Genomic DNA, 25,444 nt, shown 5'->3' with positions numbered 1-25,444 from the left:
TGTTGTGACCATAAACCAAACGAAAAATGCTACCAAGATCTTTATGAAACCTGGTCAGAATGTTTATCTTCATTTAATTTAGGTCATATTTGAAACTAATCACCTGGGGTCAAAAACTATGCACTGGTAACTAGATCAGGTCAGAAAAATCTTGTTAGAGCTACACACTCTGGCTTTATTCAAGGTCAAAGAGTCATAGTCAGGTGGATAGCGACTGAGCTGTTGTTTCTATTTGCAACAGAACCATTCTCAATAAAATGTGTTTGAAATCAGCGAAAAAGCTGGAGCACAGATTGAAATAAAACAAATGTCAATCTGGCTGGATTGGGAGAGGTTTATACCACATACCTGTTATGTGTGAATTTAGTTGCAAGAATGGCATGAAAGAAGCTTCTGTTTTCAATTTTGCCTCCACCTTTTTGTCATGCTAGGAAGTTGTTTAAAACTAGGTGTTCTGTAATCCTACCTTGTTTATATTAACTGACTGCCATTACATCACTGAACTTTATTGACTGAAATAGTTTTACACAATTTAGGTAAAATCCCAAGCAAGTAGAGCTGAATGTATAACATGTAAATTGGTTGTAAATGTTAATTTATGCATGTACCAGTAAGTAAAATGAATGTCCCAATCAAAAAGAAAACTATAAAAAATATAGAAAGTTTTCAGTGGTAATGTTTTCAAATCAGTAAGAAAATAAAGCAGTTTCATAATTTAAATTTAAAAGTTTAAACATTTCATTTATGTCTGTCATTAATTTAAAAAAATTTTATTTGCCAGACCTCTTAGCTCAGTTGGGTAAGCACATGGTAGGGCAAGGCATAATGTTCTTTATGTCGATTTGGAATAAATAAAACATTGTATCTGAAATCATTTGTCCTCTACCTCTGATTCATGTGGAGAAGTTGGCAGTTACTTCTGAAGAAAAGGTTTTTACTGGTTCAGAATCCAGGAACGATGGTTAGGTTAACTGCCTGTCTTTACATAACTGAAGTACTGTTGAACAATGGCGCTAAACCCAAGACTAAACAAATAAACAAAATTTTTCATGCACACATTTCCTTTGCAGCCAAACCCACTACAGCTGACTTTCCACCTTCCGTTACATCGTTACCTTGCTACTTTTATGGTACAAGCTGTGCAGCATCAGAAACAAGATCTTACATCTGTCGTACCACCAGAGAGGATGTTGAAAAGTTTGTTAACTCACCTTTTACAGATACAGGTATCTGTCTACATGTAACAGTTGTAACTAGGGGGTATCTGTCTTCATGTAACAGTTGTAACTAGGGGGTATCTGTCTTCATGTAACAGTTGTAACTAGGGGGTATCTGTCTTCATGTAACAGTTGTAACTAGGGGGTATCTGTCTTCATGTAACAGTTGTAACTAGGGATGACTTTAAATTGAGAATATTTTTGCTTTGTTAGTGTCATTATGCACTAAGGTCTGACCACTTTTGAACCTCTGGAAAAAATCTGAAGAAAAGTTCTGGCCTGTAAATATTACTATTCAACTGTGCAGTTCTTGACACAATATCAGATTATATCTGTCTGTCAGTTGGAATTGGCTGAGTCTTATAAAGGGGATAATTTTTTTCTAGATTTCTTGCAAAACAAAACGATTTTGAGAAGAATTCTGGGAACATTTATTTAAACTGTGATCACTGAAGCTATACACGAACAGATAAAGAACTTGTTCAACTTTTTGTTAAAATGTTAATATTTGTGTTTAAGGTTGCCACAACAGAAGTATACTGCAACATGTGGGTTAGAAATGGTCTACAGATTAAGGGACAAGCAATGACCTATGTACAGTGTCACTTCTGTTACTCCATGGTAGATGCTGACATATATCTGATGCAGGTAGGTGAGATGACTTCAGTTCACTTGCCTTTCACCACAGTGACTATAGACTTTCAACCATGCTTGGGGTGTAGAATTCTTTCATGTGAGGAAGCCATGCAGCTGGTTTGCAGAAGGTTGGTGGGTTTACCTAGGTGCCTGCCTGTGCCTAAAATAATGCCTGGAGAAGCACTTGGGGGTCTCCTACCACTATAGAAAGATGCCTGATGAACGGTAATGAGTCAGCATTATCATAAACCCAACAACAACAACAAAATACCCAGAATGTTCCATTGATATTCACAAGTTATTGTGTGGGTCAGAATATATAACACACTTCTTAAAATGACATACATAAATTCTACACATAATTAACACTCAAGGACTGAGGAGAGACATTCACAATAGAGCCAGAGTCAGTGGTTACGAAAGAGATCTTTGTGACCAGTACTGAAGTTTCATTATCTGATTGGTTGATTTTAAGCCTATTCTTGATATTGACCAATGGTAGTGTTTCATTATCTTACTTGCCTGCAAACTCTGTTGTACAACTTTGATTAGAAGTAGGACTTGTAGACAAACTGCCCCATCTGTTATGATCAGTGAAACCAAATATGTATAAAGATGGGGATCAAAGAGAAAAATTGTCATTGTATCAGTATTGATGGAAGGGATGGGATTTGAGAAAGAAATCTAATATTCAGAAAGAAATCAGTGAATTGAATCAGTAGGATGATGTTTATGTTGTCATAAAATCCTAAAAGTATTATAACTGTTCAGGGAGAAAGAAAGCTTCAGTGACTCTATATCTTCCGATACAGGGCAGGATTAGTTAAATGCAGTTTTGTCTTTGATAATTATATTATTTGAAATTAACTTTGTAACATATTCAGATTATGCTGTAAACATAAGTTTTCTTACAAAATTGGACAGCTTATCCAAAGCTTGTATGTAGGGAAATACTGATTGTGGGTGTTAATTGTCTAATCAACTTGTAGGTGTGTGCAAGTAGACTGGATCCAGATTATTTTGTACAGACTGTTCTTGATAGGTAAGTGTCTTGTTTTCCAGTCACAGGTCACCATGGTTACCAACATTATGTGTATGCTACAACATAGTTTGCGAACTTGTAAGGATGTTTAACCCTTTACCACACTGATACGTTTATCCACGTATCTATCGATTACCAAAGAGATACGAATTGACCCGTGTCTGTTGGTTACCCATTTGAACAAAAATGTATATCCACGTGTCTTATAATCAGTTGCTTAATTTTTATCCTTTTCCTGAAGAAACGAATTCTGGATGTTTTCTAATGCAAAGTATGGGATTTCGTCATCAATAATTGTGTAAAACATCATATGGTTACTATTAAAATTTATTGAGTAATTTGCAACCAAAAACACTGGGGTTTTTCCTACCTATGCATGACACTACGTCATGGAAAATTGCTACAAAAACTACTTGCATTTCTGGCCAGTGTGCGGGACTTTCCTCTTTGTAAAAATAACAACCATTAAACACCTAAATATATTTAAATGTGTATGGTCATGAAGGTCACGTGATTTATGCAGATTTCCCCTAAACAACAGTTTGTTTATACGATGGCTTGCAATTTATGGCCTTATATAATGGGAAGTGTTAATCAAAACAGAAGGACCACAGCTTCCAAATATTTTATGACACCCCAAGAGAAATTGCAGTGGAAGTAACCCGTGATGTGCCAATGATTGATCAGCAAAAAATTACATATTATCAAAAAATGTTTTAATATTTAGCCCAAGTTTTGTTTGGTTTTGAGGCCAGCAATGTTTTTGTACTTTTAATAATGGAACGGTCCGTTATTTAAGAAGTGTTATTCAGAATGATAGTCGTTTTTTATGTAAATAAGACAAGGTAAAACATGCCGATTTTCCCTATTCGCCAGACGAGTCTATAAATTGTACTCTCAGACAAAATCAAACTATATGAATTTCAGTTTGAAACCAGTCCAAAACAGAAATTTATACCTAAAAATATATTTCACTTACTTTAGCACTTTATATCTTCAAAACAAAAAGAGAAACTATCGTGAGTTTTGTATCATTTGAAAGAGAATTTAATTTACTAAAATCTTTACGTTGACTAAAATAATGTCAAACTTACAGAAAATATTAAAATAATCATATTTATACCCCCACCAAACATGTTTGGAGGTGGGTATATAGGACTCAAGTTTTGTCGCGTCGCGTCCCGAAATCTGTTATCTCAGTTATTACTAAATGGATTTGATTCAAACTTAAAAAAGAGGTTCCGCCTTATCACCCACATCATGTGACACAAGGTGCATAACTCTGACACCAAGTTTTCATGAATTATGTCCCCTTTTACTTAGAATTTAAGGTTAATTTTGTTGTATTTTCACTATATCTCAGTTATAACTAAATGTGTGTGTGTGTTCGGGTTTAACGTCTTTTTCAACAATTTTTCAGTCATTTAAACGACGGTGTCTACTTGTAGCAGTGAGCACAATGCCCAACTTTATAGTGCTGCCTCACTGGAATATCACGCCATAGACACCTGGCATGATACCCCACCCAGTCACATTATACTGACACCGGGCTGACCAGTCCTAACACTATCCCCTTAATGCTGAGTGCCAAGCGAGGAAGCTGCTAGTACCATTTTTTACGTCTTTGGTATGACGCGGCTGGGGATTGAACCCACGATCTCCCGCACTCAAAGCGGACGTTTATTACTAAATGGGTTCGATTCAAACTTAAAATAGTTGTTCCACCTTATCACCCACATCATGTGACATAAGGTACTTAACTCTGACATCAATTTTTTATGAATTATGTCCCCTTTTTACTTTAAATTTAAGGTTGATTTTGATGTATTTTCACTATATCTCAGTTATTACAAAATGGATTTGATTCAAACTTAAAATAGATGTTCCACCTCATCACCCACATCATGTGACACAAGGTGCATAACTCTGACACCAATTTTTCATGAATTATGCCCCTTTTTACTTAGAATTTAAGGTGAATTTTGATGTATATTCACTGTATCTCAGTTACTACTAAATGGATTTGATTTAAACTTAAAATAGATGTTCCACCTCATCACCCACATCATGTGACACAAGGTGCATAACTGACACCAATTTTTCTTGAATTATGTCCCCTTTTACTTAGAATTTAAGGTTAATTTTGATGTATTTTCACTATATCTCATTCTGATTGGCTTAGAGCCAAAGGGAAGTAACCTTTTTTTAACTTTTGTACTGAATTTCTTTCCCTTAAATTCCAGGAATTAGTCTATTTTTAGAAATCCTATTTTTAGATTTTCAATATTTTTGGTATTTTTCTAACTTTTTTTATTATCAGTCCTATGTAAAAAGTAAACACATTTTTCTGTGGTAACATGGGTCGGTAAGACACTTTTTTTGTATTCACTTTTAGTGTATCTCTAATATTAGAATTTTTTTATATTTACCTCATCTCTCATCCAGGGCACATAATTATACTAGTATTACTTATATGTGGAAGCCCAGGATGAAGTACTCCAAAGACAAGTAAACTTCTTTTTAAGTATTAAGCTTTTTTGACATTTTTATATTATTCTAAGTATTTTTAGCTCACCTGTCACATAGTGACAAGGTGAGCTTTTGTGATCACCCTTCGTCCGTCGTCCGTCGTCAGTCCGTCCGTGTGTCAACAATTCCTTGTCTGTACGATAGTGGTTTCATTTATGATTTTATTTTAACCAGACTTGCACACAACTTGTATCACCATAAGGTCACGGTTCCTTTCTTGAACTGGCCAGATCCCATTATGGGTTCCAGAGTTATGGCCCCTGAAAGGGCCAAAATTAGCTATTTTGACATTGTCTGCACAATAGCAGCTTTATTTATTATTTGATTTTTACCAAACTGGCACACAACTTGTATCACCACGAGATCTTGATTCCTTTCTTGAACTGGCTGGATTCCGTTATGGGTTCCAGAGTTATGGCCCCTTAAAGGGCCAGAATTAGCTATTTTGACCTTGTCTGCACAATAGCAGCTTCATTTATGATTTGAATTTAACCAGACTTGCACACAACTTGTATCACCATAAAATCTTGGTTCCTTTCTTGAACTGGCGAGATTCCATTATGGGTTCCAGAGTGATGGCCCCTGAAAGGGCCAAAATTAGCTATTTTGACCTTGTCTGCACAATAGCAGCTTCATTTATGATTTGAATTTAATCAAACTTGCACAGAACTTGTGTCACCATAAGATCTCGGTTCCTTTCTTGATCCGGCCAGATCCCACAATGGGTTCCAGAGTTATGGCCCCTGAAAGGTCCAAAATTAGCTATTTTGACCTTGTCTGCACAATAGCAGCTTCATTAATGATTTGATTTTAACCAAACTTGCACACAGCTTGTATCACCACGAGATCTTGCTTCCTTTCTTCAACTGGCCAGATTCCATCATGGGTTCCAGAGTTATGGCCCTTTAAAGGTCCAAAATTGGCTATTTTGGCTTTTGCAGCCATATAGAGACATCATTTATGGTTTTATTTGATACAAACTTCCAAAATATCTTCAACAACAATAAATCTTGGATTCCATGACAAATCAGATCCAATCGTAGGTTCCAGAGTTATTTTATATCTGATTACCTCCCCTGATTGTAATCAAAATGGATTTATATCAGTAAGTACTTATAGGACTTATTTGAAATTTCATTATTGTTATCAGTTGGACAGAGACAATCAGGGTAGATAACTATGGACTGGTTTTATGTCAAATTACCTCCCTTTATTTCAAATTAAAATGGGTATATCTCCATAACTAATGAAGATACTGATCTGAAATTTCATTTATGTCAACAGATTTATTTGGCAGATCCTTCTTTTGTTCACTTACAATATTTATTTTTTAATTACTTCCCTTTTACGTTACTATACATAGCTTATTTTTAGTAACTTTTTTATTATTGGCCATAGGGAAAAACCGAGACCACTTTTCTGTGGTACAACATGGATGGTACCTCCAATTTTTAGGTGTATTTTGACATATCTATACCTTGTAAGAATTTTTTTTCTTTTTGGTTAAAGTTCTTCCCTTTGTTGTTCCTGTCCTTTGGACTTTGATATTTTACTGAGGACCTTCTTGTCCTCAAGTGCATTGATAACAGGTGAGCGATATAGGGCCATCATGGCCCTCTTGTTAAGATTACTTATGGTTCAACCGTTGCCATTCTTCTGTGACAAGACGGTATGGTGGGGGTATGAGTCACTCCTGTGACAGTTCTAGTTGTAACATAAGTGTGTGTAATCACAAAATAATGCCATCACCTCTGTTCAGATAAGACTGTCAGGCTTATCAGCCATATACCGATTATTGATTATTGATTATCCCTTATCAGTGTTATGTAAAGGAGGTTATATTAGCTTCTGTTTTGTGTGGTAAAGGGTTAAGTTAAACTTACGTTCTGTCTTTTTAACATTGGTACCAGATATAAGAAATTATTTTGATTTTTACTACAGGTATAGATACTACCATGTCATTTAGTTTTCTAAATACGGTTAGGATTTGGAATTTTAGTGGAATCATCCTGTGAAAGCCTTATAAATTTATTTAATTTATAATTTTACTATTTAATTTTTCAAGGATGTTTCAGGTGGTCCTAATTGACCTATGTTTGTGTTGGTGTGTCTTTAAGCCAAAAGAGATACCTTGATTTACATTTTGCCATCATATTAACTTACCTTAATGGCTCACCACACCTATTTATGTGAACAGTGCTACAACTGCCAAACTTTTGGTTGGGCCTGCATATATATATACTTAAGTGAATTTCAGGTACCACATCAGTGACTGGATGTCATTTAATCCATTCCCGGTCCAAGGAGCTGCAAGATGGAGAAAGAACAGGAACTGTCCATGGTTGAAGGAGCGCTACAATTCTTTACTATGTTACTGCATGTTCGTACATATCTTGGTATGTCAGGGTGACTTTTTATTAATAAGGTGAAGGGGATAAATAATACTCCTGTTAAAATTTAGATGGAGATTTAAGGTATTCATCACATTGTTAACTTGAAATCTGGTTGATTTTAATGACTTTGTTTTGAGGGGAATGATGGCAGTGCTAGTTTAGAGGAGAAATTCTTACATCTTTTTGAAACAGTTATTTTGGTTTTCCTGAAGAAAATTTCGTTAGAATTAGAAAATATTTGAAATCAAATGATGAAAGGTAAACATTTTTGAAATTATTCTATTTAGTTTTAATATTCAAAATATCTACTGTGTTAAAATTTGAGATAGGACAGCTGCACTAGTATGCTGAAATGTAAACATGTTTTTATCTATCTAGGCATGTCAGATAAAGAACTAACACGACTCGAGATGGCCACGTTACTGTTTGTGAATGATCGTCAACACAGTCAGTTGATGGACTTGATGCCAGAGAAGTCGGGGATGACAGGCCACGGCAAGGATCTTTTTGAACCCACACTGAAAGATGTGGCAAATTACAAGGCACCAAATTTTGAACCTGGAGGTGGCCTCCAGCAAGGAACGTACCAACCTAAAGGTGAAAGAAATTCCCTTTTAAAGATTGACTATCACTTTAATAAATTAAAAATATACTAATTCCCAAAATATACTAGCTTTCATTTTCTGTGGACATTGTTAATTGAAATATGGCAAAAAGACATGACAGATCTTTGTATATAAGACTTGGTTAGTCTTGCTCAAAGCTTAAATTATGTTATATAGCAATTTTGTAAGATTTGTTATGTTTGTTACAATTTTCAAATAGACAATGTCAGTCTAAGCTTTTTCAGAAAAATTGCTATCAGTAATGAGCTAATGCTAGCATTTAATGTAAGTGGTTTGAGAGCATTGTAATACAGGTATAAATATCACTAGGTGTAGAATTTTCTTATAAAAGCAGGAGCATTGGTTAGAGATTTGAGACCTATACATTGGTGATGGGAACTTTTCTATATATCTGTAAAATATCTTGCATACAGTTCACTGAGAATAGGAAAAGTCAGATTGATTTAAAGGGAGCTGTATCATTTTCTTAGCTCTTTCTTTCTTCTAAGAACATTTTAGAATTTGAATCTATAGTTGAGAAATTCCAGTCAGGTAATTGGAATGTTCATCTACTTTAGAATCTGGTAATTTCAGATGAATTATGGGAAGAGGAGTTTGATCCAGTACATGTGTTGCTGAGAGCTGTCTATAAGAGTGACTTCCAGTCAGCAATGGATAGATAGATACACTGAATTGTAAGTAGGAGTTGAGTGCTTCCATTGCTTAAAAGAATAGGGTTTTTGAGATACACTTACTTTCTTTGTCGCTGATTTAAGTTAAAAAATGTCCTTATGAAGATCCTTTGAAAGCATAGAATCCAGCTTAGCAAAATAATAGTACACTAATAAAGTCTTGATGTTACTGAGTCTGTGCATGAGAGGTAATGGAAAACGAAAAACACATCAACAAAACTTCAAAGAATTTTGTCTGTGAGAAAATGGTACATCTGGCTTATGCCTTGGTGCCTGAAGTAAGCACTTGTATATGCAATTGTATTTTCATGTATCTTGTTAGGAAATCCTTTATCAGTGGCTGATCTACTAAAGACAAAGCATCTTCTGCCTTCACCTCTGTCTTGTTTGGGAATTTCAAGAGTATGTAGAGTAGAAAGAAATTCAAGTGTGGAGGAAGATTAATTGAACCTTGTTGTGTAAGTTTATATGTTACTTGCAGTTTAAGGAAGAAGAGGAACTTCAAGGGAAAGAGTCAGCCTTGGCCACCTTTCAAACCACCTGGGGATGTTCTCAAATGTTACAAAGCCATGTAGAGAATACTTCACTGCAAGACACTGCATTCTCTTCTGTTTATAGTCTTACAAAAGGTAAGCGGGCCTAAAGAAATAACTGAGTGAGCATTGTTTTATCAGGGTACGATTATGATTTCCGTCCACCAATTGGATAAAGGTTCTCCCTGAAACAAATTACTTTGTAAAGGAGACATACATGTATGTTTAATGTAGGAAAAGGCCACCAAAGCAGAGTGATTTTAAGTTTCTGACAGAATCGCTTGTTATTGCTGCGTATGAGCAAGGCTCCATCGAGCTGGTTTGGATAAGGGTAGTGATTGCACCCCCTCCCCCCTTCTTTATCACCCCAGACGGTGTCTGATGTAATGCCCATATAGGCACATTGGACATTCCTGTACCACTTCATCTGAAAAAGTCATCATATGTGTGTGACATGAAATCTTACAAACACACATAATTATGTTTTATGATAAAAAAGTTACCTTGATAGAAAACAAATGTTAGTACCGTTGAAAAACTCTTTTTAGGCAAATGCAAATAGCTTAATGCTTTTTAAGCAAATGTGTATATTTTTCAGTTCATGTGGGGAAGTTGGCAGTGACTTGTGGAGAACAGGATAGTAGTGGTACAGAGTCCAGAAACACTGGTTAGGTCAATTGCCTGCCATTACATAACTGAAATACTGTTAAAAAACTGAACTAAACCCAAGACGAACAACAAACAATTTCATACAATTTTATGATTTTGATTGATTTAGGTTGTTATGCAAGTTTGACACAAGTAGTAGTCATCTGAGTATAAAAGTCAAAGTTAACTACATTACAAGATTACTAAAACTTTTAGTTTCATAAGTTTAACAAATTTAAGCCATGTTTCATACTTAGTCACATTCACAAAAAAAAATATAGGTTCCACTAAAAAGTGGTATTTAAAAAATATTGGGAAATTTGTTTCACTTTGGTTTCATTTCATCATGTTCATATATCTAAATGTGTGTTATTTAAACTTTCAGGCACTGAAAGATGCTACCATACCAGTGAGTGTTTGTTACTATGCCATACATCTGTTGGAGCTGGCCATCACTGTGCCCAACCCAGGCAGTAATAGAAGGGTTAGTTTACATACTTTACCATGATATTTTGTTTGAAAGTTACTTAAGACAGGAAGTGGAGATGAATAATTGATGACCCTCTTTTAGATTGTTTTACTTATTTACAATGTAAATGTTCTCAAATTTAGAGGAACTATGTTAGTAAGTTTATACTTAAGGCAGCTTAAACAAAACACATTTTCTAGCATGGCTGTTTGGAGAGTAGAGCTATTTTGCTCATGGCAATGGTGTTAGTGTCACTCCTTGGTTAAAGTATTGTGCACAAATTTGTATCTCAATAACCATTGCATGTGTTGCACTGGAACTTTATTCTAGGCTTCCTAGTCATCAAACCTGCTGAAATAACCAAGTTAGATAACTTGAGTTTGAATTGTATTCAAATTATGGCCATTTTTTCGAGTTGGAAAGTTTAGTTAAAATTTTGTGTGCAACAAGCTATCAAGCTTTATCGCAGTAACAACTACATGTATTTGATTGAAACTTCATACAATGCTTTGTGGTCATCAGACCTGCTGAAATATCCAAGTAAGATAACTCTTGGTTGAATTTTATTCAGATTATGGCCCTGTTTTGACTTAGAAAATTTAGTTTAGTTTTACATGCAAGTTGTTATCATTACTATAATATATTATGAAATTTAAATTTGCTAATAGTTGTAGTAAAATAAATCAGTTACATAAATTTTGCCAAGTTACGGCCCTTGTTTAACAAAAAAGATGCGGAATAGCTGAAGGCGTTCCTGTGTTTGTTTTGCATTTTTATCAGTTTAACATGAGAATATCTTTATAAGCAGTTTAAATATTTTGTTTATTCAGATGAAGCCATCGCCAGCCTCTGTACCAGACAGGAACTATAAGGAATGGTTCTCTGGTAGTGACATCTTGCAGAATGTCAAGGAGACAATCCGAGATGTTGAGATACCCCTCATGCACGTGAATCTCGAGCAGGAGGGACCACTGTCCATGACGATGGATACATCATTTGAAGAGATGTTTCAGTTGGCACCAAGTGCACTTGCAGGTATACTGCATGTTTTAATCCATGTGTTAAGGAAGCATGTTATTCAAGATTTCTTCATGGTTTTAGAAGCAGTACAGTGTGCAAAACCAAATTGCTATATTAAGAGTGTCTGATTACATTTAATTTGTTTTATAAACTTCCTAGTGTTTTTGTTTTAATCTGTCTAAAAGGAATAGTATTTTTATTAGCTCACCTTAGCAATGCTAGTGCTCAGGTGAGTTTTTGTGATCGCTCGATGTCCGTCGTCTGTCGTCTGTCTGTCCATCAGCATTTAGCTTGTGTATGCGAAAGAGACTGTATTTTTCAACTGATCTTCATGAAATTTTGTCAGAATGATATCCTTGATGAAATCTAGACCAAGTTCAAAAATGGGTCATCTGGGGTCAAAAACTAGGTCAAAGAAAAACCTTCGAGTATATGATAGAGACTGTATTTTTCAACTGATCTTCATGAAATTTTGTTAAAATGATTATGTTGATGAAGTCTAGGCTAAGTTCGAAAATGGGTCATCTTGGGTCAGGAACTAGGTCACAAGGTCAAATCAAAGAAAAACCTTGTGTATGCGATAGAGGCTGTATTTTTCAATTGATCTTCATATAATTTGGTCAGAATGATTGTCTTGATGAATCTAGGCCAAGTTCGAAAATGGTTCATCTTGGGTCAAAAAGTAGGTCACTAGGTCAAATAAAAGAAAAACCTTGTGTATGCGATAGAGGCTGTACTTTTCAGTTGATCTTCATGAAATTTGGTCAGAATGATTGCCTTAATGGAATTTAGGTCGAGTTTGAATATGGGTCATCCTGGGTCAAAAACTAGGCCACTTGGTCAAATCAAAGAAAAACCTTGTGTCTGGATATAGGCTGTATTTTTAGCTCACCAGAGCCAAAGGCTCAGGGTCAGCTATTAGGATCAGTCACCGTCTGGCATCTGTCGTCCGTCCGTAAACTTTTACTTTAAATGACATCTCCTCATAAACCGCTAGGCCAATTTCATCCAAACTTCACAGGAATGTTCCTTGGGTGAAGCTCTACAAAAATTATTCAAAGAATTGAATTCCGTACAGAACTCTGATTGCCATGGCAACGGAAACGAAAAACTTTAAAAATCTTCTTCTCTAAAACCAGAAGCCCTAGAGCTTAGATATTTGGTGTGAAGCACTGCCTAGTGGACCTCTACCAAATTTGTTCAAACCATGACCCCGGGGTCAAAATTGACCCTGCCTCAGGGGTCACTTGATTTTACATAGGAAAATCTTAAAAAATCTTCTTCTCAAAAACCAGAAGCCCTAGAGCTAAGATATTTGACATGTAGCATTGCCTAATGGACCTCTACTAAAATTGTTCAAATCATGACCCCGGGGTCAAAATTGACCCCGCCCCAGGGGTCACTTGATTTTACATAGGAAAATCTTCAAAAATTTTCTAAAAATAAACCAGAAGGCCTAGAGCTTAGATATTTGACCTGTAGCATTGCCTAGTGGACCTCTACAAAATTTGTTTAATCATGACCCCCGGGGGTCACCCCAGGGGTCACTTTATTTTACATAGGAAAATCTTCAAAAATTTTCTAAAAATAAACCTGAAGGCCTAGAGCTTAGATATTTCACGTGATGCATTGCCTAGTAGACCTCTACAAAATTTGTTCAAATCATGACCCCGGGGTCAAAATTAACCCCGCCCCAGGGGTCACTTGATTTTACATAGGAAAATCTTCAAAAATTTTCTAAAAATAAACCAGAAGGCCTAGAGCTTAGATATTTGACCTGTAGCATTACCTAGTGGACCTCTACAAAATTTGTTTAAATCATGACCCCTGGGGGTCAGCCCAGGGGTCACTTGATTTTACATAAGAAAATCTTCAAAAATTTTCTAAAAATAAACCTGAAGGCCTAGAGCTTAGATATTTCACATGTAGCATTGCCTAGTAGACCTCTACAAAATTTGTTCAAATCATGACCCCGGGGTCAGAATTAACCCCGCCCCATGGCGTCACTTGTTTTTACATAGGAAAATCTTCAAAAATTTTCTAAAAATAAACCAGAAGGCCTAGATCTTAGATATTTGACTTGTAGCATTGCCTAGTAGACTTCTACAAAATTTATTCAAATCTTGACCCCCGGGGTCAAATTGACCCCGCCCCATGGGTTACTTGATTGTACATAGAAAAATCTTCAAAATTTTCTAAAAATAAACCAGAAGGCCTAGAGCTTAGATATTTGACGTGTAGCATTGCCTAGTGGACCTCTACAAAATTTGTTCAAATCATGACCCCCGGGGTCAAAATTGACCCCGCCGCAGTGGTCACATGATTTTACATAGGAAAATCTTCAAAAAATTTCTAAAAAAAACCCAGAAGGCCTAGAGCTTAGATATTTCACATGTAGCATTGCCTAGTGGACCTCTACAAAATTTGTTCAAATCATGACCCCCGGGATCAAAATTGACCCCGCCCCAGGGGTCACTTGATTTTACATAGGAAAATCTTAAATTTTTTTCTAAAAATAAACCAGAAGGCCTAGATCTTAGATATTTGACATGTGGCATTGCCTATTAGACTTCTACAAAATTTGTTCAAGTCATGACCCCCAGGATCAAATTGACCCCGCCCCATGGGGTAACTTGATTGTACATAGAAAAATCTTCAAAATTTTCTTAAAAAAACAAACCCAGAAGGCCTAGAGATTAGATATTTGACATGTAGCATTGCCTAGTGGACCAAATAGTGACCCCCCAGGGTCAAATTGACCCATCCCCAGGGGTTACTTGATTGTACATAGGGAAATCTTCATAAATTTGCTAAAAATAAACCAGAAGGCATATATCTTAGATATTTGATATGTAACATTGCCTAGTAGACTTCTGCAAACTTTGTTCATGACCCTCTGGGTAAAATTGGCCCCGCCCCAGGGGTTACTTGATTGTACATCGGAAAATCTTCCAAAAAAATTCTAAAAATTATCAGTTTGACATTTGAAACATGTAGCTCATATTACCCAGGTGAGCGATCCAGGGTCATCATGACCCTCTTGTTCAACTGATCTTCATGAAATTTGGTCAGAATGATTGCCTTGATGAAATCTAGACAGAGATCGAACGTGGGTCATCTTGGATCAAAAACTAGGTCACTAGGTCAAATCAAAGAAAAACGTGTTTGCCATAGAGGCTGTATTTATGTCTACCCCACTTTGGGGGAGACATATTGTTTTTGCCCTGTCTGTCCGTCCGTCCGCCAGTCCGTCGATCTGTGTGTGTGTCCGGTTACTTTTTGTCCGGGCTGTAACTCTTTCATCCATCAAGGGATTTTGGAATCACTTGGCATAAATGTTCACCATAATAAGATGACGTGTCATACACAAGACCCAGATCCCTGCCTCCAAGGTCAAGGTCACACTTAGAGGTCAATGGTTATCATGGTCTGTTTCGTGTCTGGTCCATAACTCTGCCATCCATGAAGGGATTTTCAAATAACCTGGCATAAATGTTCACCATAATGAGGTGACATGTCATGCGCAAGACCCAGACCCCTACCTCCATGGTCAAGGTCACACTTAGAAGTCAAAGGTTAACAGGGTCTGTTTCGTGTCTGGTCCATAACTGTGCCATTCGTCAAGGGATTTTGAAATTACTTGTCATTAATGTTCCTCATAATGAGACAATGTGTCATGTGCAAGATCCAGACCCATAGCTCTAAGGTCAAGGTCACACTTAGAGGTTAAAGGTTAACAGGGTCTGTTTCTTGTACAGTCCATAACTCTACCATTGATGGAGGGATTTTGAAATTACTTGGCATACATGTTTCCTATAAGGAGATGAGGTGTCGTACACAAGACTCAGACCCCTAGCTCCAAGGTCAAGGTCACACTGAGAAGTCTAAGGCTTTTCTTGTCTGGTTCATAACTCTGCCATTTATCAGGAGATTTGAAAATAATTTTAAACAATGTTATCCATATTGAGAGAGTGTTTCACGCTTATAACCCGGGCCTCTTAGTTCAAGGTCAAGGTCACGAAATGATGTGTGATTTGTTTACGCATACAGCTGTAGCATTCTTGGGCACGCTTCGGGGGCATTTGTCACCAGTAGTGACGGCTCTTGTTTATTCTATCTTCGTAAATTTTGATCAGAATATTAACATGAAGTATTGGACAAGTTCTTATCTGGGTCATGTGAGGTAAAAAACTAGATCACTAGGTCAAATCAAAGAAAATATTTGTTTACACTCAAGATGCCACGTTGTTTGGTCCAATCTTACTGAAAATTGGTCAGAATATTTGTTTCCATGTGATCACTAGGTAAAACATGTTTACACTGTTATGGTGTGTTACACATGTGAGTGACCTTGGGCCTTCTAGGCTCTTGTTGAGATTAGTATAGGAAGACAGAATTTTAGGCTCTTTGCAATTATTAACATAATATATAGTACACAAATAGTCCATTTTCTCTCTGTCGAGGAGCCACTCTAACTTACCTTAAGTCCTATAATGTCAAAAAACGGCTGCCAGGGGGTGTGGTCACTTTTCCCTTTATGTATACTATACTTGAAGTTGTCCAAATTATTTCCCTAAGGGAAAAAAAAAATTGGCCAGGCCCCTGTATCTGACATTTACTCACTATAGGCTTTTGTATATCTTCTTCTCTGAACCAATAATAGAGCCTTGATATATGGTGTGTGATATTAAATTTGTAATGTCTACCATAATTGTTCAAATTATTGCCCTAGGTTCAAAAGTGTGTGTGACATGTACTGTGAAATCATTAATATTCGTGGGGGACTAAGTTTCGTGGATTTCGTGGTTAAGTCAATCCACGGAATTTAATCCCAACGAACAAGTAAAATTCCCATTCATTTTGTGTTCAAAAGTTGAAATCCACGAATTCATGTCTCCACGAAATTACCGTTTTGACCAAAACCACGAAATTTCATGCCCACAAATTTAAATGATTTCACAGTATATAATATAGTATAACAGAGAAGAAACCTAACTCTGTATGAATACAAACACACTTGAAGCCTTGTACACAGGTGAGCGCTATAGGGTCAATGACCGTCTTGTTTAAATGTACATTGTAACACTTTCAACTCCCGGACTACCTGGAGAAATATGTTAGACATACAATAATCATAAAAGTAACAACAAAATGTCTTCTACAAAATAGAATGTAAACAGGCAAAGTTCATGTAATATAGGAAAAAATGTGCTGTTCAATTAAGAATAACCTGTCTTGAAAGTTTTTTTCTACTTATTATGAACAGTTTGGTGTATTCTTTATGATAAACCAAGGTATATGTGGCGTAAAAAAATTAAAACAAAAATTTAACCGAGGAGTGGTTTCAGAGGGCTTATTATAATATGCGTATTGCCCTAATTGCATTGTGAATTACAATATAAACTCACAATGGTATGCTTATATTTTCATTGTACTTTTAGGAGACATCTTTGTTTTTTCTCCTACATCAGATGTGAAAGCTGCCAGGTTAAAAAGTTGACACAGTTCCTGCAGAGTTACAGACAGCTATGGAATCTGAAAGGTAATGCAGGTCTAGTTAGGAATAAATCACTGCATGGATACATCTAGTTATTGATTCACATAAATTACATTCTTTTGTTGGACATGCACATGAGCTGTTCCAACCAGATTAGAGCTAATCAGATCATTCTTATGAATAAAGGGAATCAGCTCTCAGTATTGAAACAAAACAAATTACAGCTCAAAAAATGAGAATATTGAACAACAACCACGTAAGATTGAATTGTCTGATTGGAAATATAGTGGAACCTTAATGGATTGAAGATTGCTCAGCTGTACAACCTTATCTGAATACAATAGATTGTTGCAAAATGGATGAGAGATCAGTATCAGTCTTCAACTGGAAAAAAGTTGTTTTAGTTTTGTATTTTCACTGAGGAAACAAATGAAGGGATATTTGCTGAGTTAGAATGTGCATCTCTGTATACAGTCAATGATGCATGCATTGTAGCGTCTCACATAAGGTACAAAGAAAAAATGACCATAAAGGCCTTATAATTCCTAGGGATGTTAAATGTGAATTTGCAGGTTTCAAAATTCAGGAAATGAAATATGGGAAAGTGTTCCATTGTAACCCTTATCATGCTAGAAATGACTGATTTTGCCTTTGCGAACAGTGTAAATCATTATCAGCCTGCACATCCATGCAGTCTGATCATGATCTGCACTGTTCGCTATTCAGTCAGTATCTTTTTTCATAAGCACCCTTTGTGACAGTGAATGATACTGTCCAAATTGAAAGTTGGACAAATTCATTATAGAAATTTAACAGGGTTAGGGTTAATCAAATTTTTTGGATTGACATAATAACAGAATTCGTGAGAATAGTTACCCTGTGCACAATTACCCGCCTAGCCTGGGACGCCGTTGATAATATTTGTGCTTTGTCAGAAGAAATCATACCTAATATTTATGCATTAAAGATGCCACTATTTGCACTAATTAGTGTTAATTGGCATTCATCGAGTTTCTGACATTATCAACGCCTGGGGAAATCTGAAGGAGTTTCCATGTCACTACTGATTATCGATTTTTTATAATTAGCCTAATTAACATGTGATCATATTTGCACTTGTTTGAAACGAAAATGAGGCTACGATTTCGGCAATTTTCGTAGATTACTAGGTCTGCATTAATATAACATCTTGAAAGCTATGACGCAAATTTAAGTTTAAACTTACATATTTTAAAGTTGTTACAACTTACTGGAAAAGCTATGGGAAGTACAAACTGGAATTTTTCTCTAGCCCGGAAATGTTCGGAAACCTTCGGAAGTACACGATTCAATCTGTCTTTTCCATGAGAATTCTGTTTCTATTTTTAGCCATGGATTATTGCTTTCAGAAGTTATCGTTCTTTTTTAAACACCCGCATATTTCGGGTGTAATGTAGGTGGTGCTGCGATCGGAAAACAGGTTTCCCCAGGCTGTCAATTTGCAGGTAAATAAAAGGTTAGAAATTGTCAGACTGGATTCCCAGGCTATTACCCGCCCACTTTAGCTCAATAGGGAGAGCGTCAGTCTATGGATCACAGGGTCATGAGTTTGATCCTCGGGCTGGGTGTTTTGTTCTCCGTGATTATTTGATAAAAGACATTGTGTCTGAAATCATTCGTCCTTCACCTCTGGTTCATGTGGGGAAGTTGGCAGTTACATGCGGAGAACAGGTTTGTACTGGTACGGAATCCAGGAACACTGGTTAGGTTAACTGCCCGCAGTTACATGACTGAAATACTCAGTCAGTTGAAAATGGCCTTAAACCCAAGGAAAAACAAACAAACTGTGCACAGTTATTTTTCATGTTTAATTTTTAGCTTGACTTTACGAAATATTGAGAGCTATCCTACTCGACCCAGCATCGGCATCGGTGTCCTTCCATGTCCGCACTTTGGTTAAAGTTTTGATGCACTTTATCTTTGTAATTACTTGATAGAATTATCCCCCATTTTTACTTAGAATTTAAGGTTAAAGTTTTGGTGCACTTTCACTTTATCTCAATTATAACTAAATGGATTTGATTCAAACTTAAAATAGTTGTTCAACATCATCACTCACATCATATAACACAAGGGCCATAACTCTTGCGCCATTATTTCATGAATATCCCCCTTTTACTTAGAATTAAAGGTTAATTTTGATGCATTTTCACTATACCTCAAGCTATTACAAAATGGATTTGATTCAACATGACACGAGGTGCATCACTGTTGCACCAATATTTCATGAATTAGGCCCCCTTTTTGTTAAGAATTATATGAAATATTTAATATTTTGATATACTTGATCCTTATCTCTCTTATTACTTAATACTTTTGACACAGACTAGAGCTGTTATCCAATATTTCATCCATGTTGGAGTCATTAAACTCTCCAGTGACAGCTCCACCTTCAACAAATGTGTCCAGTTTCACTATCCAGCATCGAAATAGTGGAGCGCACTGTCTCCTGTGACAGCTCTTGTATTTGATTACAATAGAAATTTAAGAAGAGTTGAAACTAACATCATAGTTTATATGTTGCAGATTGTGGAAGACTACGAGTGATGCTATTATATCTCAGGAAATACATCGGGCCACACAGGAAACCATACTGGAAGAAGACAAAGGGAGGAGGCCAAAGACCGAAAGGCCCTGATGATTGCTAGGGTACCTTAGTTGTTCCAGGGACTCACTTGCAGGTGACTGGATATATAATCATATTGAGTAAGTGTTTTAAGGTCCTTTCATGGGAACAAAGACTTTTTATTACACAGTGATTTCATATATAGGGACTTCATTGTAGTCAAACTTGACTGTAAGAAGGTCCAGCATTTTTTCATGTATGCATTATTCATCTGTTTACCACATCAAAATAAAATGCACGGCACTTATCATCCCAGTATCTAAATTGTGTTTTGTGGTATTAATTGCCTTCAGATACAGCTCTAGTTAGTACTTATCAGTGTATATATGTGAAAGACTTTTTATAGGTATATCAGTTATATCATGATTGATCCACATTTTAGGTTTGAAATAACTCTTCCGTTTGTCATTTTCTTGTTGTACCCCCCGACAACAAAGTTGTAAGTGGGGGGGGGTATACTGGTTTCAGGTTGTCTGTCTGTCTGTCCGTCTGTCTGTCCTTCCGTCTGGCCGTCTGTCCGTAGACGCAATCTTGTGCACACCATCTCTCCTTATCCCCTTGACAGAATTTAATGAAACTTCACACAAGTGATTAGTACCAACAGTTACTGTAGTTGTGCATGGGGCATGTTAGGTTCTTTTAGAAAAAAAATTTGCAGAGTTATGGGACTTTGTTTTTTTGTTACTATACTATATACATAGACACAATCTTGTGCGCACCATCTCTCCTCATCCCCTTGACACAATTTAATGAAACTTCACACAAGTGATCAGTAGCAACAGTAGTTGTGCATGGGGCATGTCAGGTTCTTTTAGAAAAAAAATTTGCAGAGTTATGGGACTTTGTTTTTTTGTTACTATACTATATACATAGACACAATATTGTGCGCACCATCTCTCCTCATCCCCTTGACACAGTTTAATGAAACTTCACACAAGTGATCAGTAACAACAGTAGTTGTGCATGGGGCATGTTAGGTTCTTTCAGGAAAAAAATTTGCAGAGTTATGGGACTTTGTTTTTTTGTTACTATACTATATACATAGACACAATCTTGTGCGCACCATCTCTCCTCATCCCCTTGACACAATTTAATGAAACTTCTCACAAGTGATCAGTAACAAAGTAGTTGTGCATGGGCATGTTAGGTTCTTTCAGCGACAAAAATTGCAGAGTTATGGGACTTTGTTTCTTGTTAACATACTATGTACATACAGTCTGCATATGCAATCTTGTGCGTGCCTAATCTACCAAATCTTTGCACACAATTTAATGAAACTTCACACAAGTGATCAGTACCAACCCTAGTTGTGCATGGTGCATGTTACATTCTTTTGGATAAATATTCTGCATAGTTATGGGACTTTGTTTTTTGTTACTATACTGTATACATACAGTCTATATACATACAGTCCACATAATTATGCAAACTTGTGTGCGTCAAATTGCAATGTATTGGGTCAGTGCATGCGGGGGGTACATTCATCACCTTTAGTGATAGCTCTAGTTTGTACAAATGTTGTGATTTCAACGCTCCCGGAAAAGGTGAAGCATATATTAGTCTTTGTTTCGTCAGTTGGTCCTGCAATTCTTGTTAAGAGTATTTTTAGCTCACCTGAGCCATGGGCTATTGGTGAGCTTTTAGGATCCATGAATGTCTTGTCTTCCATCCATTGTCCGTCTGTTCACATTTAATTTGTTTACACTCTAACATCTAGAATTTTGAAGTAATCTTAATCAAACTTGGTCACAATGTTTTAGGTCACAAGACCTCAGATGAGTTTGATTTTATGGGCTTGATCGGATCAGTATGTCCAGAGTTATGTGCTGTTGATTGACAAAATTTGCTATATTTCACTTTGTTTACACTCTAGCATCTTCATTTCTTCACCAATCCTAATCATATTTACATAAAATCTGCATGATGTCGAGATCTTGGATGAGTTTGACTTTGAGCAAAATTGGGCTGGTAGGACCATAATTATATTTCCTTGATTTACTCTAGCACCTTCATTTCTTCCCCAGTCCAAAACTATTTACATAGTATATGTATTGCCATAAGATCTTGGATGACTTCAATTTTGAACAATATCGGCCAAGTAGGACCAGAGTTACAGGCCCTTGATTTTGCAAAAATCCCTATATTTTGCCTTGTTTACACTATAACACCTTCATTCCTTCATCAGTCCAAATCATATTTATACAGAAATTTGTATAAGCATAATACCTCAGATGAGTTCTACTGTAAGTGTACTTATATTAGCGCAGCTTAATTTTAGCGTAAATGCCTTAAATTGAGTAGGTATGACTTATTAGCATGTAGTTGTATTAGCGCAGTATAATCAGCGCTAAAATAAACAGTTCGCGGCCTAATGGTATTCGTAATGAAATCGACCAGGCACGCAAATAAACATGCATAAGTGTACAGTAAAAATGAATTAAATCTAAATTCGTTTTCATCAATGTTAATCTGTATACTGTAAATTTGTATACAGTGCAGAACGATGATAATTGTTTTCAAATTCACACTTGGTTTTTAAACTAGTAAAATGTTGTGGTGACACTCGTAATTAGCATGTCCAGACAAACTGGTGTTGTGCACAATTTTCAGACCCCTAGCTCAAAGGTCAAGGTCACACTTGGCAGTCAGGTGTTTACATGGCATGAACAGGGTCTGTTTTGTGTCACAATTGGAGGTCAAAGGTCAACAGGTTTTTTTTTTCTTGTCCAGTCCATAACCCTGCCATCCATCAAGGGATTACAATATTACTTTGCTTAAATGTTCCCCATGATGAGATGACCTGTCATATGCAACACCCAGAACACTAGTTTTAAGGTCAAGGTCACCCTTGGAAAACACATGTCAATAGGAGTTTTTATGCCCCCGAAGGGAGGCATATAGTTTTTGAACCGTCTGTCGGTCTGTCCGCAATTTTCGTGTCCGGTCCATATCTTTGTCATCCATGGATGGATTTTAAAATAAGGTGGCATGAATGTGTACCACAGTAAGACGATGTGTCGCGCGCAAGACCCGGGTCCGTAGCTCAAAGGTCAAGGTCACACTTTGACGTTAAAGGTCATTTTTCATGATAGTGCATTGATGGGCATGTCCGGTCCATATCTTTGTCATCCATGGATGGATTTTCAAGTAACTACGCATAAATGTGTGGCACAGTAAGACGACGTGTCACGTGCAAGACCCAGGTCTGTAGCTCAAAGGTCAAGGTCACACTTAGACGTTAAAGGTCATATTTCATGATAGTGCATTGATGGGCGTGTCCGGTCCATATCTTTGTCATTCATGCATGGATTTTAAAATTATTGGGCATGAATGTGTACCACAGTAAGACGACGTGTCGCGCGCAAGACCCAGGTCCGTAGCTCAAAAGTCAAGGTCACACTTAGACGTTAAAGGTCATACTTCATGATAGTGCAATGATGGGCGTGTCCGGTCCATATCTTTGTCATTCATGCATGGATTTTAAAAAAACTACACATGAATGTGTGGCACAGTAAGACAACGTGTCACGCGCAAGACCCAGTTCCGTAGGTCAAAGGTCCTAAACTCTAACATCGGCCATAACTATTCATTCAAAGTGCCATCTGGGGCATGTGTCATCCTATGGAGACAGCTCTTGTTTTGTCTAGTCTATAACTTTGTCTAGTCTATAACTTTGCCATGCAAAATAGGATTTAGATATTAGTTGACACAAATATTACCCTGGATGAAATGTGTCGTGCGCAAAACCCAGGCCCATAGCTGATAGGTCAAGATCATAGTAAAAAGTCAAAGCAAAGGGCTTTTTAGCTCACCTGTTAGGAAGTGACAAGGTGATCTATTGTGACCGCCTGATGTCTATCGTGCGTCGTCAGTTGTGCATTGTCCATCAGCAATTTCTAAAAAAATCTTCTTCTTGAAAACCATTGGGCAGAATTACACCAAACTTCACAGGAATGATCCTTGGGTGGCCCCCTTTAAAAATTGTTCAAAGAATTGAATTCCATGCAGAACTCAGAACTTTAGAAATTGTCTCCAAACCACAGGGCCTAAGGCTTTGATATCTGGTTTGTAGCATTGTCTTATGGTTCTCAACCAAAATTGTTCAAATTGTACCCCTTAGGTGAAAAGAGGCCCTGCCCTAGGGGTTCCAAGTTTTATATAGGGTTATATAGGAAAAAGCTTTAAAAATCTTCTTGTCTGAAACCATACAACCTAGGCTTTTGATATTTGGTATGATGCATTGTCTAGTAGTCCTCTACCAAAATTTTTCAAGTTATGCCCCTGGGGTTAATAGAGGCCCCGCCCTGGGGTCACTTAGTTATTATATGAGTTATATAGGAAAAGTACTTAAAAAATAATCTGATCCTATTTCCAAGACTGTTTAATTATAATTACCTGATGACCCCAAGTTATATGATGTCACTTGACTGTGACCTTGACCTACTGACCTACTTTCTTGTTTTTTAAGATACAGCCTTGAAATTTTGATGACATACACAGTTTTGCACACAAATTGTAAAACTGAATTTCATTGACCATGAATGTGACGTACTGACTTTCTTAATATTTTACCGTCAGTTTGACATTTGAAACATGTAGCTCATATTACTCAGGTGAGCGATCCAGGGTCATCATGACCCTCTTGTTTCCTGTCCAGTCCTTTAAGGATCAACAATCCTTTAAGGGATTTTAATATTACTTGGCACAAATGTTCCCCACCATGAGATGGAGTGTCATGTGCAAGAACCAGGTCACTTGGTCTAAGGTCAAGGTCATAGTTAGAGGTCAAAGGTTGAAAGTGAAGAATGACTTTGTCCGGAACATTTCTTCTTCATGCATGGAGAGACTTTGATGCAATTTGGCACAAATATTCACCACCCTGAGGCACCCTTGTTCTTAGAATTACTTCTCTTTGTTATTGCTATAAAAAGCTTATATTGTAGCTTATTTTATTACTGTCTGTAGGGAAAAATCAAGACCACTTTTTTGTGGTACAACATGCATGTTATATCTAATTTTTAGCTCACCTGAGCTCGAAGTGCTTAAAGGTGAGTTTTTGTGATCGCCCTGTGTCCGTCGTCCGTCGTCAACAATTTGACTGTTAACACTCTATAGGTCACATTTTTGGCCCAATCTTAATGAAATTGGTCAGAATGTTACCCTCAATAAAATCTTGGATGAGTTTGATATTGGGTCATCTGGGGTCAAAAACGAGGTCATCAGGTCAAATCAAAGGAAAAGCTTGTTAACACTCTAGAAGTCACAATTTTGGCCCAATCTTAATAAAATTTGGTCAGTAAAATCTTGGACCAGTTCGATATAGGGTCATCTGGGGTCAAAAACTAGGTCACCAGGTCAAATCAAAGGAAAAACTTGCTAACACTCTAGATGTCACAATTTTGGCCCAATCTTAATGAAACTTGGTCAGAGTGTTATCCTCAATAAAGTCTTGGACGAGTTCGATATTGGGTCATCTGGGATGAAAAACTAGGTCACCA

At 36.7% G+C, this 25,444-nt stretch overlaps 1 protein-coding gene and 1 long non-coding RNA gene across 2 annotated transcripts; both read left to right on the top strand.

The window, feature by feature from the left end:
• The first annotated feature begins 1,033 nt into the window (after window positions 1-1,033).
• Window positions 1,034-7,853, top strand: LOC128553912 (E3 ubiquitin-protein ligase UBR3-like). Its single transcript, XM_053535113.1, has 4 exons — window positions 1,034-1,226; window positions 1,737-1,865; window positions 2,843-2,895; window positions 7,682-7,853. Exons 1-4 carry the CDS (start codon window positions 1,050-1,052, stop codon window positions 7,851-7,853), a joined length of 531 nt encoding a protein of 176 aa, XP_053391088.1. The 5' UTR covers window positions 1,034-1,049.
• A 329-nt stretch (window positions 7,854-8,182) lies between these two features.
• On the top strand, window positions 8,183-11,796 carry LOC128553914 (uncharacterized). Its single transcript, XR_008369467.1, has 5 exons — window positions 8,183-8,414; window positions 9,017-9,117; window positions 9,596-9,743; window positions 10,681-10,779; window positions 11,595-11,796. It is a non-coding gene; the product is annotated as an uncharacterized LOC128553914 (long non-coding RNA).
• The last annotated feature ends 13,648 nt before the right edge of the window (window positions 11,797-25,444 follow it).

This window comes from Mercenaria mercenaria, unplaced genomic scaffold, assembly GCF_021730395.1.
Source record: "Mercenaria mercenaria strain notata unplaced genomic scaffold, MADL_Memer_1 contig_4490, whole genome shotgun sequence".
Lineage (NCBI taxonomy): Eukaryota > Metazoa > Mollusca > Bivalvia > Venerida > Veneridae > Mercenaria > Mercenaria mercenaria.
Note: the sequence above shows the minus strand (reverse complement) of the source record. Positions and strands in the feature narration are given on the sequence as shown.